This window comes from Acipenser ruthenus, chromosome 22 (genome assembly GCF_902713425.1).
Source record: "Acipenser ruthenus chromosome 22, fAciRut3.2 maternal haplotype, whole genome shotgun sequence".
Classification (NCBI taxonomy): Eukaryota; Metazoa; Chordata; class Actinopteri; order Acipenseriformes; family Acipenseridae; genus Acipenser; species Acipenser ruthenus.
The window spans coordinates 2638763-2654289 of record NC_081210.1 but is presented as its reverse complement, the minus strand read 5'-3'; the positions used below and the strand labels follow the sequence as shown (position 1 = coordinate 2654289).

The following is a 15527-nucleotide window of genomic DNA, read 5'->3' as shown; positions in this document are numbered from 1 at the left end:
ACTATTGGCTGGTTTCACAGACCCAGATTAGCACTAATCTTGGTTTACCTTACCTAAATTAACATTGGGTAGTCCAGGACTAGTACAAATCAGGGTCTGTGAAACCAGCCAAATCTAAATCAGCCATGTAGGATTCTGGGAAGTGACAAGATGTTTGCTTGGCCACACTCGCACTTCTTGAAGTCATTTGTGGATCATTTGTCTCGCACTGATTGGGCTGTTAGGAATTTAATTGGCTGTTAAATCTTGGCACATGGGAAGTGATTGCAGAGTTCTGCCCTGTGAAGCGAAACATTCAGCTGCCTCAATACGAACACGACTGAATCTGAATTCCATATTGAATTGATTTATAACCTGCAGAGGGCCATAACAACATAGAGTGTGTTATAGACAGTTGAGTTGTTAAATCATAAACATGCTACTGCACAAGTATATTAGTGGTAGAAAAAGCTATAAAAACCAAATAAAATAAAAGCAAAACGGCTTGCTGTGTTAGTTTAAGATGTTCAGAAACACATTTCTGGTAGGTCTATTGTTTTTTGTACCTGTTCGAGTTTCTATAACCTTGAACTTAATACTACAAATAATACAAACCTGTTTATTAATAATAATAATAATAATAATAATAATAATAATAATAATAATAATAATGCTAGTCTTTAGCAGCCCGTCTATTTCTTCAGTTATTTCTAGAACCTGGGCAGAACCAATGGAAATCATGTTGCGCACTGCTGCAGGAAAATGAAGTAATAGTTTGGAGGTTTTATTACAAATTTTAATGGAAATTAGGTTAAGGCCATAAAGAAAATTGAGTTTTATTTTGTAATAAACTGAAAATAGTATTTGAATGCAGACATTTATATAAATCAGTGACTATAATGTGCTTGATTTTGATCTAAGGTTAAAAGTGAGTTCCCTGAAGCATCGCTTTTCTTAATGGGTTACTACAGGCACATCTAATAAGTGAATGCCAAGTAGCACGCTTATGTGTTTATATCTTACCAAAGAGTAACCAAAATCTTAAACAGCAGAACTCCCACAAGCATGCAAAATCCATCAGACAGTTTGAGTACATCAGGGTTAAACCTAATGCAAAGGCTGCAGGTCTCTTAGATTTATAGTTGATTTAAATTGTGAAAACAAGAAGAAAGTCCATTACCAGTCTAAATAAACATTACAAGTAAATATGTGGGCTCTGGAGTAGATATAGATTGTGGGATCCACAAAGTGACCCTGTCTGGATAATGCAACTTTGCTCCTGCCCAGGACTGATTTATATTGCTGGAGTGTCAATAAGGGCACTCCACCACAGCAGGAATTTCCACATCAATCTTTCATCTTCTTTAGAGTCTGTTTGTTGGCTACAAGATGCATGAAGGGAGTCTGGCAGACGTTTGCAGTAAATCTGTCTCATGCCTTAGAAATGTTTGGCTAGCTGGAACTCTAGTTTCAGAAGAAATTCATGTTTTATCTCCACGAGAATATTCTTCTCTTCCTTGACATCTCCGGTGTATATGATTCAGTTAAAGGCAGTTTTGGGTATGACACAGTATTATATGATGTGACCTGTTGTCATATATGCCTCTACATTAAAAAAAGACCATCCTGCAGATATATCCACTGAGCTCCATTAACCCCTCCTTTACAAAAAGGTACTAAAATGGATTAAGATGGAAAATGTACCATAGTGCATAATCCCATAGGACTAGCATGAACATATTACCATAGGACTAGCATGGTACACAGTCTAATTGGAATACCTCTTGGAATTTTTCTTTTAATGATTTTTTGCTTTTATACTAAAAAGATAATTAACTGTATATTTAAAAAACCTATTTCTGCTATTTGCTGCATAGAAGAGATGGAGGTACCTGCAGAGATGGTGGAAACTTCCTTATGAATGTTTTTGAGCAGTATTTTTGTAGGGTTTCCATGCTTTGCCTATGGTTTTACTAGGCATTTACCATAGTTTATACTGGTTTGCCATGTTTATTAATATGCTTTACCATACCTTATTCTTTGCAATGCTTACCTATGCTTTCACTGTGTTTTGTTACACTTTGCTGTGCTTTTTCTAGGGTAAACTTGTGTAAGGTCTGCCCTGAAAACAAACGGCTTGCATTTAATGGGTGTGTCTAACAGTCTCTGATTGAGCAGCATTCTGTCATGGGCATCTGTCTGTTCCCAGAATTTATACCTGGTTACACAGGCTAAAGTTTGAATCTTTCACGAAAGTGAGGCCAGGCGATCAGTATAAATAAGAATTATAAAAAAGTCTACCCAGGGTCCATTCACAGCTGTCATAATGGGGATGTATACTTTAAAAATATGTGATGTAAAATAATAACAAGAATACAAGTTAAAATGGCAAATGCAAATATAAAATGAAAACTGTGAGGGGTGTGCCCTTCATCATTACTGTATCCTAGAAGGCGATGCCATTGTGTTCAGTACAGAAACACATCACTTCTACACGCTGTACATGACAGGGGTAAAGGAATTGCCAATAATATCACCCTCTTCCTAATAGATGACCTTGACGTTATCAGGTTGCAACCCGGGATAGCACATCTTGACAACCTGCACTTCTGTCAAATTTGTACTGGTTGAATTACAGTAAGACGTACACAGACGCTGTATGTTACTATGCTGGTACTGTTTTTCAACAGCGAAGAAGGGGAAAGCACGTCTCAGTTGATAGAAGAATGCATTTATGACTTTTACATTTATTCACTTTAGCAACAGAATCTCTGTTACTGACGGCTTTCATTTAAAACGTGTTGTAAAGAATGCAGTTTTAGTTTTCAGGCAATGCAAAACCAAAGCAAACCAAGTGAAGGTCATTTGGATAGCGCGCCAATCCAATTCAATGAGACATACAATACAGGTATGGAGATGGGAATTAATAATTCAGCATCTTATTATAAACACTTAAATTGCAGTTTGAGGTGAAATATACATATCAGAACTTGACATTACGGATGTAACAAGATAAGTTTTTATTGCGATTTATTTTTTCTGCAGTACCCCTGTGGTTGCTGTCTTGTTTTTGTTTATATATTGTCTACAGGAACAAATACGTTGTGTTCAATATGAAACAGAAACATTCCAGGAAGGGTTTCACAATATCAAGCTCTAGGGAACCCTAATGTTTAATTTTTTTTTCTTTTTTTTTTTACTAATGAGTGGATTATCAGCAGCATTGAAAAATCCACTCAAAACAAGAAGAAACCCATATTTTCTATTCCATATGTGCACTAATTAGCCACATCATCATTTCCCGAACAATACTAATGTCAACACTCTAACCAGTTACTGTAGGTTCTCATAGAGATACATTGGTGTAAATGTTGAGCTATGTAGAGTGAGTGGGCTGTTGCTGTCACAGGGCCTTGGTCAAGATTGAATCTCATTCAATGTCATGAGGCTGTGACCATTGACCCCACGGACCCTGTCCCAACCCCTCTGGAGTGTGGAAAGCAAAGACAACTCTAAAAGAACGTAGCATTCCGCCCCAGCACTGAATTTAACTGAAAGCTAATTAAAAAACATCTACATCCCATATTTACCATCAATAAGCTTAGTGAACCTGGAATGTCAATATAGCCCTGTGTTCCAGTTGTCTCTTTTGGTTGCTTAAGCAGCGATGGTGGTAAAGGATTGTAGGGTTTACGCACATGCTTGTGCAGTAGGTCTGTGATAAACTATGGCACTGAAAGGATAGCTGCCTTTCTCTGGCAGCTGCCGCTGCTAATATAGTGGCAAGAGTCCGAACATCTTTCCCTCACACTGTTTTTGTAAGAATGATGGGTTTTGTCTGTGTTCTTTTCCAGACATGCACTTTTCCTAAAAACAGCTAATATGGTCATCTCTTATCTCGGAAGCCTTATAGTTTATTAAAAAAAAAAAAAAAAAGATACGATCATAACTCCCTTTTTCTTAGAAGAACATGCATTTTCATCATTGTGACATGTTTGTCGAGGTCAATGTCACAAAACAGCATTTCCGGAGCAGTTTCACTTCTTTTAATGCAGTTCTTATTGTTAAAAGTTTTTTTCTGCCATGTTCTTGAGCCTGTTCCAGTTTTTGCACAGTCTAAGAGCTGATCTTTGCAAAACTAAATGAATATCCATTGGGTAAATGTAAAGAAAAAGTGGGACATCATTGTCAGCACATCTTTTAATAGAACAAAAAAACAACATGTAACCTTTAACTGCAGAGGGATTTAAATGCAGCTGTTACTGTATTTGGTCCCAGTGCTTGCTTACCTGCATTAGCATACAGATATTCAGTATGATGATAATAATAGCAATACATCTATAATGCAACATTGCAGCCATCTGCTAATGAAAGGCCTGCCCAAAGTGCACCTGTTTGCTGGGCTGTTGAACTTTTCCATGAATGAAGCAGCACTTGGATTTCATTTTTATCACTGGAATGTCTGGGTGATGAAGAGATGAATTATGTTCAGTGCCAGCACGTATTGTTTGGGCAACGCAGTATGTTCGGAACATTTCGACTGTTTTTTGTTTTCTATTTCTTTGGAAAGCCAAACAAATAATATGCATGTCTTAGAAATGGGTAAGAACTAATGATTGATTTCTTTTTTTTTGTTTTTCTTAAATGTCAGCTTGCAAGAATCTTTCTATTCAAACACATTCATATTTCTGCAATAGGAAGAGTATGAACAGGAACTTTGATGTCAGTGAGACAAAGCAGGTGGCCTTCTGCTCAGCAAATCTTGTATCTTTTGTTGAGGGTGCGCATGTCTCTTTTCTAGGATGCAGAGTGTCTTTATACTTTTACTTGACTCTACAATGAACCATTAGTGCTAGTTTTATTGTTCTTCAATACAACTCTGATATAAGTTCTCCTAAATGCATTTTAGTTGATTCTGGCTAGTTGGTCTACTGCAGTAAGGTATCAGTAATTATTATGCAAAGTACAAAATATATATTTAGACAATTTTCTTGATATCTGTTTTTCTATCATCTAAGAGGCTATTGGCTTGTCTGATGGTTTTTTTCTGGCAGGAAACAGTAGGCTGAAAAAGTCTACAAAATCGATTAGCTTCAGGGGATTGCATTTTCTTTATATTTGAAGTGGAACCAGGTGTTAACATTGTGCTCTGGGATTGACCCTTTGCATTTGGCAGTATGCTTAGTGCAGTCAATCAAGAGTTACAGTAGAGCCATTGAGTTCTGGATATCAAATATTGATCTTATTGAATCTGTGAAAGAAGCAATCGACATTGCGGGACTTCTATACAGAGCGATCAGCAAAGCGCGTTGGAAAATGTACTGAAATAATAATTACAAAACAGATTTAACAGGTCGGATCCATTATACAGCTTTACATTTTTAAGCTTTACATTTAAAATGATCGTTTAAATTCTACATTTACAAATGAGGAATCCTAATTAGCTTTGCAGATAATGGTTTAGTAGTGTAGTTGTTGACCATGATGTTACAGCAACCAGACTGTTTCAGATAGTATTACATTGTTTTTATTAAACACTGTCTAACATAGATCACTTGTATGAAATGCAGACACAAACAGAAGAGATTAGGATGCCTGATTGTAATTAGTAGATGCATGTAATGCAGCTACAGGACAGCGCGCCAGTGCTTATTTATATATTTATAATCTTAATTAATAATTAGTTAGATGCAGCTGTGGGCCAATAAGCTTTCGCTCCAAATGTGACATTTTAGCAACTTTTGGCATCAAATAATTTAATTTCATTATAGATCTAAATTCACGTCAGTCCCGGGAGGCAAAGCATTCTAAGAAATACATTTAAAAAAAAAAAAAAAATACAATAAAGACCAGATAATCAGATTCATACAGATCATTTAGCCTTGCATGTGAGGTGTACTGTATGATGTTATGAAAAACATTCTGTTGCCTTCTGCTTTGCCATATACAGTACGTATTTATCTCGAGGGCTCTTATTTCCTTGTTAAAATGCTTTTGGTATTACTTCTGGATTCTCTCAAGAGGCAATCACTGAAAGGCCTATCTATATGGGGCTCTAGATAACATGCTCCAGATATGAAAGCGTGTTTTTCAATGGCTTCTTTCATCTCTCCAGCAAACCCCATCCATGAATGCATCCACGCACCTGTGCACAGCAGATAGAAATAAAATGAGATCATGCACAATATCCAAGAATGGATGGATAAAAGGACTCAGCAGCATGAGCTTAAATGTTACTTTTTTACTCTGACTCATCTTTGCAGGAGATCTTGTTATTGAAGATGCCCATGAACTTTCTTCTCTAAATAGTATGATTGATCAATACAGTGTAAAAATACATCAAACATCCCAGTATTGACAGTGGGGTTGATATCTGATAGCTTCTTGGTAGAGGTTTCATTACCATCATTACCACTGTTACCATAGTTACCAGTGACAGCCTTCTATTCCTAGTAGTGATGTGCTGCAAGAGACGGTGTTGTTTTTGTAATGTGTTTCTGTTCTGTATGATGCTATGCTTTGTTTGTGTATTTTCTTTTCCTATTTGAATTGTGTATGTTCTCAATGTAAAGGTAGACTTGTGGGAAGTTACTGATAAGGAAACACATTCCTTATTCGGTATGATATATGGAGGTTGTCGGAGTCTTGTACTCTTCTCTTGTAATCCCCTATAGTAATATATCTTATAAGCAAGGTGTGTGTGTGTGTCAGATGCATGAATTGTGTTTATTGCAAGAACCAAGAGGATACCAAAGGTGTCATGGAGAAACGTTCCAAAGGCTGAAGACTGATGTAACCAGCAAAGGCTAGGTATAAGCCTAACCTACCTAGGGTAGACCAGAGGAATGAAGACTGCACACTCTGTTATTAGGCTCATAAAAGGCAGTTTTCGTATTGCACAATGATTATGATGTTTAACGGAAGTATTAGTATTAAACTGACTAATTGTGTGTGCTTTGAGCGAATCATTCAGGGTTAAGACAAATACAGACGCAAAGAGTATTTATTATCCGCCATTGTTTAGATCAATTGAACGCTGCCCAAGATTTTTAAACATTCTAGCTATTGTACATATATTGTAACAAATGCTTACAATCTGGGATGTTGCCAGACCTGTGCCTGTGATTGTTTCTTATTCACAAAGAGATGCTGATGATGTCTTGTGTGTCTCCCATTAGGCTGTTAACAGTATCTTAGCAGTAAAGTTTTCCCAGCTGTGCTTCCTCACGACTAGTACTGTACAATATTATCATTTTGTCATTTGGAACAATCTTTTTTTCAGAGTACTCCGGGGAGAATTTTTCACTGACAATCCCTGTCTCAATCATGGAAGCAAATAGGCACAGATACAGTTATATATTTATTCATTTTATTAACTGTGCATTTCAGGCTAAATAACAGGAGACTGGAATCACCATTATTTATTATATTAAAGCTAGATCATTTTTTATATTCTTTCAAGGTGGTCTGAACTAATTTCCCATTTTGCTCAATAATGTATTCTGAACACTCAAATGATAGTGAAGGTCACAGAAAATAATTGAATTTGGTCTACACTTTCTTAGACGATGATCATTATGTATAACCATAATATCAACCCCCATGTCTGTCTTTATTTTAATGTAGGCTTGCCACAGTATTGAACACACACTCACACCCGCGCACACACGCACAGGCACACAAGCACACACACATGCACACACACACACACACGCAAAAGCACACGCACAGGCACACAAGCACACACACACACACACACACACAACATTCAAAATTAGGTAGCAAGCGGACGGTTGTCTGCATTCTGCAAATAGATTCATAATGGGATGATGGCACTTAACAATTTATTGCAGTACTGATACATCATGGCAGCTGTTCAGTGCCTTAACATCTGAAGTGAAGGTGGTGTCAGGGAATAAAGAATGGGACCTCATGTCGAAATTTCAATTCAATTTTATGACAGTTTTAACTTCCTAATACACAACCTGTGTCCATTAGACCGGGCCACAGCACACGCCGCTGCTCCTAAACCAAGAGCGTCGATTATTTGTTTTGGAAGAAAATATAAAATGCCATATACCTGGGGGTCAGTCTGTGCGCAACTGGCTGTGAGAAAATGATATTTGCCATGTCTTACGCAGTTCCCACAGAAGTCAATGTGGAGCAGTACGGTGGTGTGCAATACGAAGCAGGACATCTCAGCTGACAATAATTGTTAACATCCTCTCCAATGGTGCAAGGTCGCGCTTGTCCTAACACTCCATTCTCCACTTATTGTTATAGTCATGCGTGCTTCTGCACAATAAATTTTAAAAAAATGACATTGGTTGTCTGTATTCTGAACTTTATCCATAATTATAACACTCAATAGAATTTAGAGATAGGATACTAAAATAAACTGCAATTCAATTACAGTCTTTAAAAGACTTCTAGTAGAAACGTTTGTCAATGTATTTTAGTTTATTTTCGTATTTCTCTATTCGGAATTTAATATAAAGAACCTGCATCAGGTTAAAAAAACAATCAAACAAAAAACTTACGTGCATTTCGTTTTCCTAACAGTATTAGATATTTCTACAAGAATCCAAGAATCCTAAAATTTCCCTAAATAAAGTAACTTTGAAATGTGTTGATAGAGGCGACGAACATAAGCATAAAGGAACGGTTCTGATGTTGTACAGCAGCCTATACCAGCAGCAGCGCTCTTTGGTTCTATGAACCAGATGGGAGAAACTCCTCCAATGCTCTATTAACGCGCTAGGCTATTTAGTCCCACCCTCTTCGGGTCGAACAGTATTGAAGAATACAGATTATTTCACTCAGATTTGGAATCGAAAGGATATCGGAGTATCTCTTCTTGCGAAGCAGGTGCGGCAGTACTCTAGCACCGAACTTTGTGTTTCTTTTTCTCCAGTACATCTAGTAGGCAAAGTCAAATCTGAGACACTTTGCGATCGGCTCGTCTGCTAATTTGTCAGAGTTGCATGGATATAAGCAATGAGGAACGTGGTGTGACATCTTCATTATTAGGAAAGAGAGGGAATAAGATGTTTCCTCTTGTTTAAAACGGGGCTTGTGTTTCTTACAACACCGGGTGTAGATCATGCGGAAGTTTGGGTGCAACAGCAGACACAACTGAAAAAAAAAGATCTTATTATGAGAATCCGTGTGTGAAGACGTGATTGAGATTGAAATGTTGTTTTTGAGAATCGAATAGACTCAACTGTTCATAATAATTTTACTTGTATATATGGAATCGAAAACAGACATTGCTTTCTAAATATTAAATAAACATAAAAATACAAATACAAAAAGCATGTAAATAAATATTCTGCTTTTCCATTGAACTCCGGTACTTGTGACTTGTGTAGATGTGAAAAAAAAAGTTATGCATATAGACTATTTGTATTTCTTACCTTATCTAAAATGTATTTTTTTTATTTCTGAAAAATTTGTATATGTGATTCAGCAATCTGTACATAGACATGATGTTGAACTGAGTATTTGAGATAAAAGCAGCTAAGACAGGCAGATAGTTAAATCCGACGGATACTCTAACACCGTTTGGGGCGATGGAAACGCTGGAAGATTTAGCGGATCCTTGGAGCCACATAAACATTTCATCAACAGGCAACTCATCTGCCTCAGACCTCCCGGTGTCCGTGAATGAGATCATGATCACTTCTGTGCTCGGGACCGTCCTGGCCGTCATGTGCCTGGTCGGGGTAGCCGGTAACGTTTACACGCTGGTGGTTATGAACATCTCCGTGAGGGTGACCGGATCCATGTACGTTTACATAGTCAACCTGGCCCTGGCCGACCTGCTCTACCTGTCCACCATCCCCTTCGTGGTGTGCACGTACTTGGTCAAGGACTGGTACTTTGGGGACATCGGATGCAGAATCCTCTTCAGTTTGGACCTCTTAACTATGCACGCCAGCATTTTCATTTTAACGGTAATGAGCTCGGAGCGGTACCTGGCTGTCGTGAAACCTCTGGACACTTTTGGAAGACCGAGGGACTACAGAAGGACAATTACCTGCACGGTGTGGTTGGTGTCTTTTCTTCTTGCCCTGCCTACCATGATAATGATTGACCTCAGAACGAGCACCCGAAACGGGGTGGTGAAGCGCATGTGCCACCCTACCTGGCAGATGGAAGCCTATAAGGTGTACCTTACGATCCTGTTCAACACCTGTATCCTCGCTCCGGGCTTTATCATTGGATACCTCTACATCAGATTAGCCAGGACTTACTGGATGTCGCAAACGACGGTCTTCACGACGAAGGAAACGCAACGGTGTCCCAAACAGAAGTTGCTTTACATGATCTTCAGCATCGTCCTCACCTACTGGACTTGCTTTCTGCCGTTCTGGGTGTGGCAACTGCTCAGTATCTACTACTACAAACCCGAGAATCTGTCTCACAAAACCGTGGTTTATATCAACTTTATAGTGACCTGTCTAGCCTACAGTAACAGCTGCATCAACCCCTTCCTTTACACGCTGCTGACGAAGAACTACAAGGAGTACCTCAAGAGCAGACCGAAGAGCTGCGTCGGTTCCAAGAGGAAATCTACCAGGCATTCTTCGCAGAGGTCTGTGTCTTCAGGCAGCCACCAGTACACCGAGACCCTGACTATCACGAGGCTCGAAGGCACCACGGAGGAAGCCTCCAGCCTCTAGCAGTTCCACTCAGGTACACTAGGTTTTATATTTCTTGCGGGCATTTCAGAATTTATTTGCCAGCCTCTGCAATATCACAGTGGCGCATTTCTGAAAAGTTTTTTTTTTTTTTTTTTTTTAACGAAATAAAGTTTTACATTCAAGCTGTCTAAAGCGTTCTTAAAGAAGTAAGCTGTATTTTTTTCTTTAAAATTATTTATTATAATATATTATACATTTTTTTTGCTTTTATAAATGTGCAATTATTATTATTATTATTATTATTATTATTATTATTATTATTATTATTATTATTATTATTATTAAATAATAATAATAATAATAATAATAATAATAATAATAATAATAATAATAATAATAATAATAATAATACTTTGAGTTAAACAATAACTGCAATGTTCAATCAGAATACTATTTGCATAAGATTTCTTTCTTTTTTTTTAATGAATTCTAATGTGTTCATTGGATCATGTCACATTTTTTTAGGTGATACTTTACCCTAGAGGCATTCATTTATAATTAAAACAACTTCTGCATTACCTAAAACAAATAGAAAAAATATATATTAGTTATAAATACCCCAACTAAACATGTTTTTCAATTGGTACTCAGTCAGTCGGCTGCTAAAAGCCACAAGAAATAATTTTAAAACCTGCAGCCTGGTGGTGCCTTGGGGTTCATTTGATTAATCTGTTTCCGCTTGGGTAAATCACTACATCTAAAGCATTTTACAGTGGAACCAACCTGGACTGCAACAAACACTTCTTTTTAGTGGTTATCCCAGGATTTAAAAAAAAAAAAAAAAAAAAAAACAAGTTTATGATCAGTGACAAGCTCGTTGTAATTTATAAGCCTTTCTTTAGCCTGTTTTTGACTTTTGAATCCCCCTGTATAAACCCATGCAGGGTTAATGATGAAAGTTGAGGTGGTTGGATGACGTTTTGCTCATATTTTGTTGTTTCAGAAAGCCCTGGTAATTCAGAAGCTTATCACCTTCATTGCTTGTTACCTGCATGACTTTTGGAAAGGATCCAGCAAAAGTAAAGTTCCATGACCCTTTTCCACCGCCACGAACAGAGCAAATAGTTCTGAATACATTCTGCCAGCAGGAATGACCTTTGTGAGATTAAGATCCCATGATGCAATCCTGGAGTCCACAGTGCTGACTGGACTTTGCTGAATTAGGTGGACTTGCATTTCAACATCACTCACTGTGCGTGTGTGTCTTGTGTTACCACATCAGTCTTGAGGTCTGGTAACAATAGAATCCAAACATGTTCCTTCCATTTATGAGGAGCATGTGGATCAAGAGTGCATTCTTTAAAAAGTTCCTGTCTTTGAAAGATGTAAACCAATTCCAGTGAAGGAGAAATTAATTGCTCTGGATTCTGTCAACCAGCCTGGGGCACCTGGTATTGTATCTGTTTATATACAGCCTGTGCACAAAATAGACAGCAGGTCTCAGCCTGGAGGCTACATAACTCCTTTGATTTCAGTCAGCATGCCCTTTGCCTTGTTTGCTGCATGAGGATTTTGATTCAAACTCAAGATCAGGTGCTGGCTGAGGTCAAGCAAGTGTGTGCGAATGTAAGAAATGTAAAAAGAATACAAATGCATCTGTCAGAAATGTAGCATATAGATGATCCATTTCTATTGGAAATGTGCATTGGCAATGCTAAATACTCATGTTATACACTTCAGTTGGACAGATTTGTCAAGTTGCTGACTTTTGTCACAATTTGTCTGTGAAAGGAAACTAGTAACAAGCAAAGTATATGTACACTAAATTGAATGCTACTAGTTTTGAAAAATTAGCAAAGAAAAAGTGGCATAAAGACTCTGAGATATACAACATGTCTTCTTTCAAATGCAATTATTTTTATAGTCTTAAATATTCATAACCAGCTTGTTTTAAATGTTGCACTTAATGCCCGTTGCATTGAAAAGTTGGCATGGTATAAACTGTAGCTGACGTAATGGTAGCATTTATGTAGATTTTTAAAACTGGCAAAGAAAAGCACAACCAGCCAGGGGAGGTTGTTTTAATGTGAATCACGGCTGTGGTAGGTAACTTAAAATAACCTTTACTGTCTAAGCATCACTTGCTATGGCCTGCACTGGTAAACAGGGTCATTCAAAGGGCAATCTGTATATTATCTGTCCCATGGCTTGTGTTATGGGTTGTGTAGTGTCAATAGCCATGTGAACTAGGGGCAAAGCTGTAGCACATGTTTTTAGTCAAAGCTTGTGCTGCAGATTTGTTTTAATGACATCCGCTAATGCTGTCCGCAGCCTTAGAATGATGGAAACCATGCATTCAATGGGATTTGGCAAGTGCCCAATCCAATCAAGCTATCATCATTTATTAACTGACGCATACAAAGCTTTTTGGGGGGTTTGCAGTGCAATGCAGTGTGGTATCATAATCAACGCAAACAGCTGCTGTTCTTCCATTGCTTGACAATCAACAATATTAGAGCTTAAACAAATAAAAGATCTTTGTATTTTTGTTTGTTGTACCACAAGGGGCAATCATAGTAATCTGATAATGCCTTAACTAATGTCCAGTGTGTGTGGGTACGGGAGTAGGTGGGGCATTGAGCCGAAAGAAAAGGGCACTTACCTCTTTAGCTAGTTGGTAAGGTATTGGGGGGGGGGGGGGGGGGAATTATTATTATTAATATTTTTTTTTGATAAGGCTAAACAAGCCCCCGGGGAGGGATGGGATAAGATGCTGAGTTTGCATTGCCACTGGGTGTGTCCCTGCTTTAAGGATACAAGTCTACAGGGTTGCTTGGGTATAATCTTTCCCAAAAGAATGTAACAGCCTCTTTGTTATTCAAGGAGCACTAAAACAATGTACATGGCTGCATAAACACCAATAACTACAAGTCGTTTTAAAAGTTGGTAGTACTGCAGTAGGTGGCCAGCTGAATAACCCTAAATTATAATTTGGAACCATAGCAGAATTCATCAGAGCTTACAACATACACCTGAAAACAGGTACAAAATTAATTAAAAAATATTGTTTACATTAATGCAGGCTCCTTGTTGCAAAGAAAACTTGTGGAGCATCATCGTGTTCGGTTTCTTTGCGTGATCAGAAATGTGTTTTAGTTGCATTTTCTATCTGTTAAGGAAGTGGATAAATGTTTGAGCTGATATTTCCACTCATACCTGCATATTGGTATTTAAATGACAGTAAAGTTTGTTGTATTATACATTGTGTAATTATTGTATATGAAATGCTCAGTTTGTGAAATATTCAGTATTATTGTACAGAATCATAGAATTAGTTGTTTTCTTTGATATGCAATGTATTTATGTTGTATTTGATCTCTCTATATATGTAAGTAATATCTGTGATATTATGAATATTATTATTGAAGCTTGTACATTTCATTTCTTCTTTTAATCTTATTAGATTTGTTTTCTGCTTATGTGAAGTAAAGGTGTTCAGAAAATAAGGAGATGTGTCTAGTTGTGAATTTACTCAGATATAGTACAAAGTATATGACGCAATGTATTACATGTTAAAATCTGAACAATATGGTACCATCTGCAGCTGACCTTGTAATAGCAAGAACACATCCAGGTTACAAGTTTAGGAGGAGGGAGTTTTGGGGAAAGCGTAATTAAAATAGCAAGTTTCCTCTAGAAACAAATTCCTGGTACCTGATACTGTACAGTACATTCCTACAATAAACAACAAAAAGGAAGCAGCTTTGGTACAGACTGTATAGATCGTATCAATGTTTACTCGTGCTCGTTGACCTCAACATTTAACATTTTTTGGAAAAACTAACTAGCTGTAGTTTAGAGTGAAATGTTGTCACAGCTTGTGAACCGCAGAATGTATCTGATTCCTATTATGGATCATTTGCAATCAAAGGTATACCCAATATCGACTGTGCTGGCCTCAACATTAAAAATCTTCAACTTCTACTCATTCACTTTAAAGTCTGATCAAAGGCCACAATGGGTTTTAGTAGTTTTTATTGTATTAACTGTTAACATCAAATGCTGTTCCTTTTTTGTTAATGGTTAGTTATTATTATTGCAACCTATCAATTTGTTTTATTAGTTAAAAAGCTAATAACACAACATGAACAGCGTTTGTTAACATGTTAGTAAGCTAGTTATTAACGGTTAATAAACAAGAAAACCGGACACTTAAAAATAAAGCTTTACCCAAATGTTCAAGCCAACAATATAACCGATGGGAAGTCAAACACAATGAACCTGTTTCCAGCTGGAAATATCATTAAAGGGATTTTATGCACCTTTATTGTTTTCATGTTTCTTTTCATGACAGATACATTATGGAATCATTTTTCTTGTCAGAGCATTAGATGTAGCGTGAAAACATAATTTCAACACAAGAATGAATATACATTAACAGTATAATACAACAAGGCGTCTCGGATGTGCTTTGTTGTTCTTTTGATTATCTTGGACCTCTTCAGGAAAAGTTTAAATCCTTATCTTGAGGGTGCTTACTTATATTTCTCTCTGTTATGATTCATGGAATGGGATTAAAGGGAATGCAATAATACACATCTCATTTCTCGAATGGGATTAAAGGGAATGTAATAATACACATCTCATTTCTCGAATGGGATTAAAGGGAATGCAATAATACACATCTCATTTCTCGAATGGGATTAAAGGGAATGCAATAATACACATCTCATTTCTCAAATGGGATTAAAGGGAATGCAATAATACACATCTCATTTCTCTTCTTGCACTTTGCAAGTCAGTAATAAGACAATCTGAAAACACCTGTTTTTACATAAAACACTACTCCAGGTTTGTAACATTCATAATCACATCTTTAGTTGTGCGAGTGACTAGGAAACT

At 37.2% G+C, this 15527-nt stretch overlaps 1 protein-coding gene across 1 annotated transcript; it reads left to right on the top strand.

Moving 5' to 3' along the window:
* Positions 1 to 8817: 8817 nt before the first annotated feature.
* uts2r5 (urotensin-2 receptor 5) lies at positions 8818 to 13275 on the top strand. Its single transcript, XM_034052527.3, has 2 exons — positions 8818 to 10677; positions 11629 to 13275. Exon 1 carries the CDS (start codon positions 9552 to 9554, stop codon positions 10662 to 10664), a length of 1113 nt encoding a protein of 370 aa, XP_033908418.3. The 5' UTR covers positions 8818 to 9551; the 3' UTR covers positions 10665 to 10677; positions 11629 to 13275.
* The last annotated feature ends 2252 nt before the right edge of the window (positions 13276 to 15527 follow it).

Bases quoted from the DNA above. Each gene is read 5' to 3' on its own strand.
- uts2r5 (XM_034052527.3), top strand. From the start codon at position 9,552: ATGGAAACGCTGGAAGATTTAGCGGATCCTTGGAGCCACATAAACATT.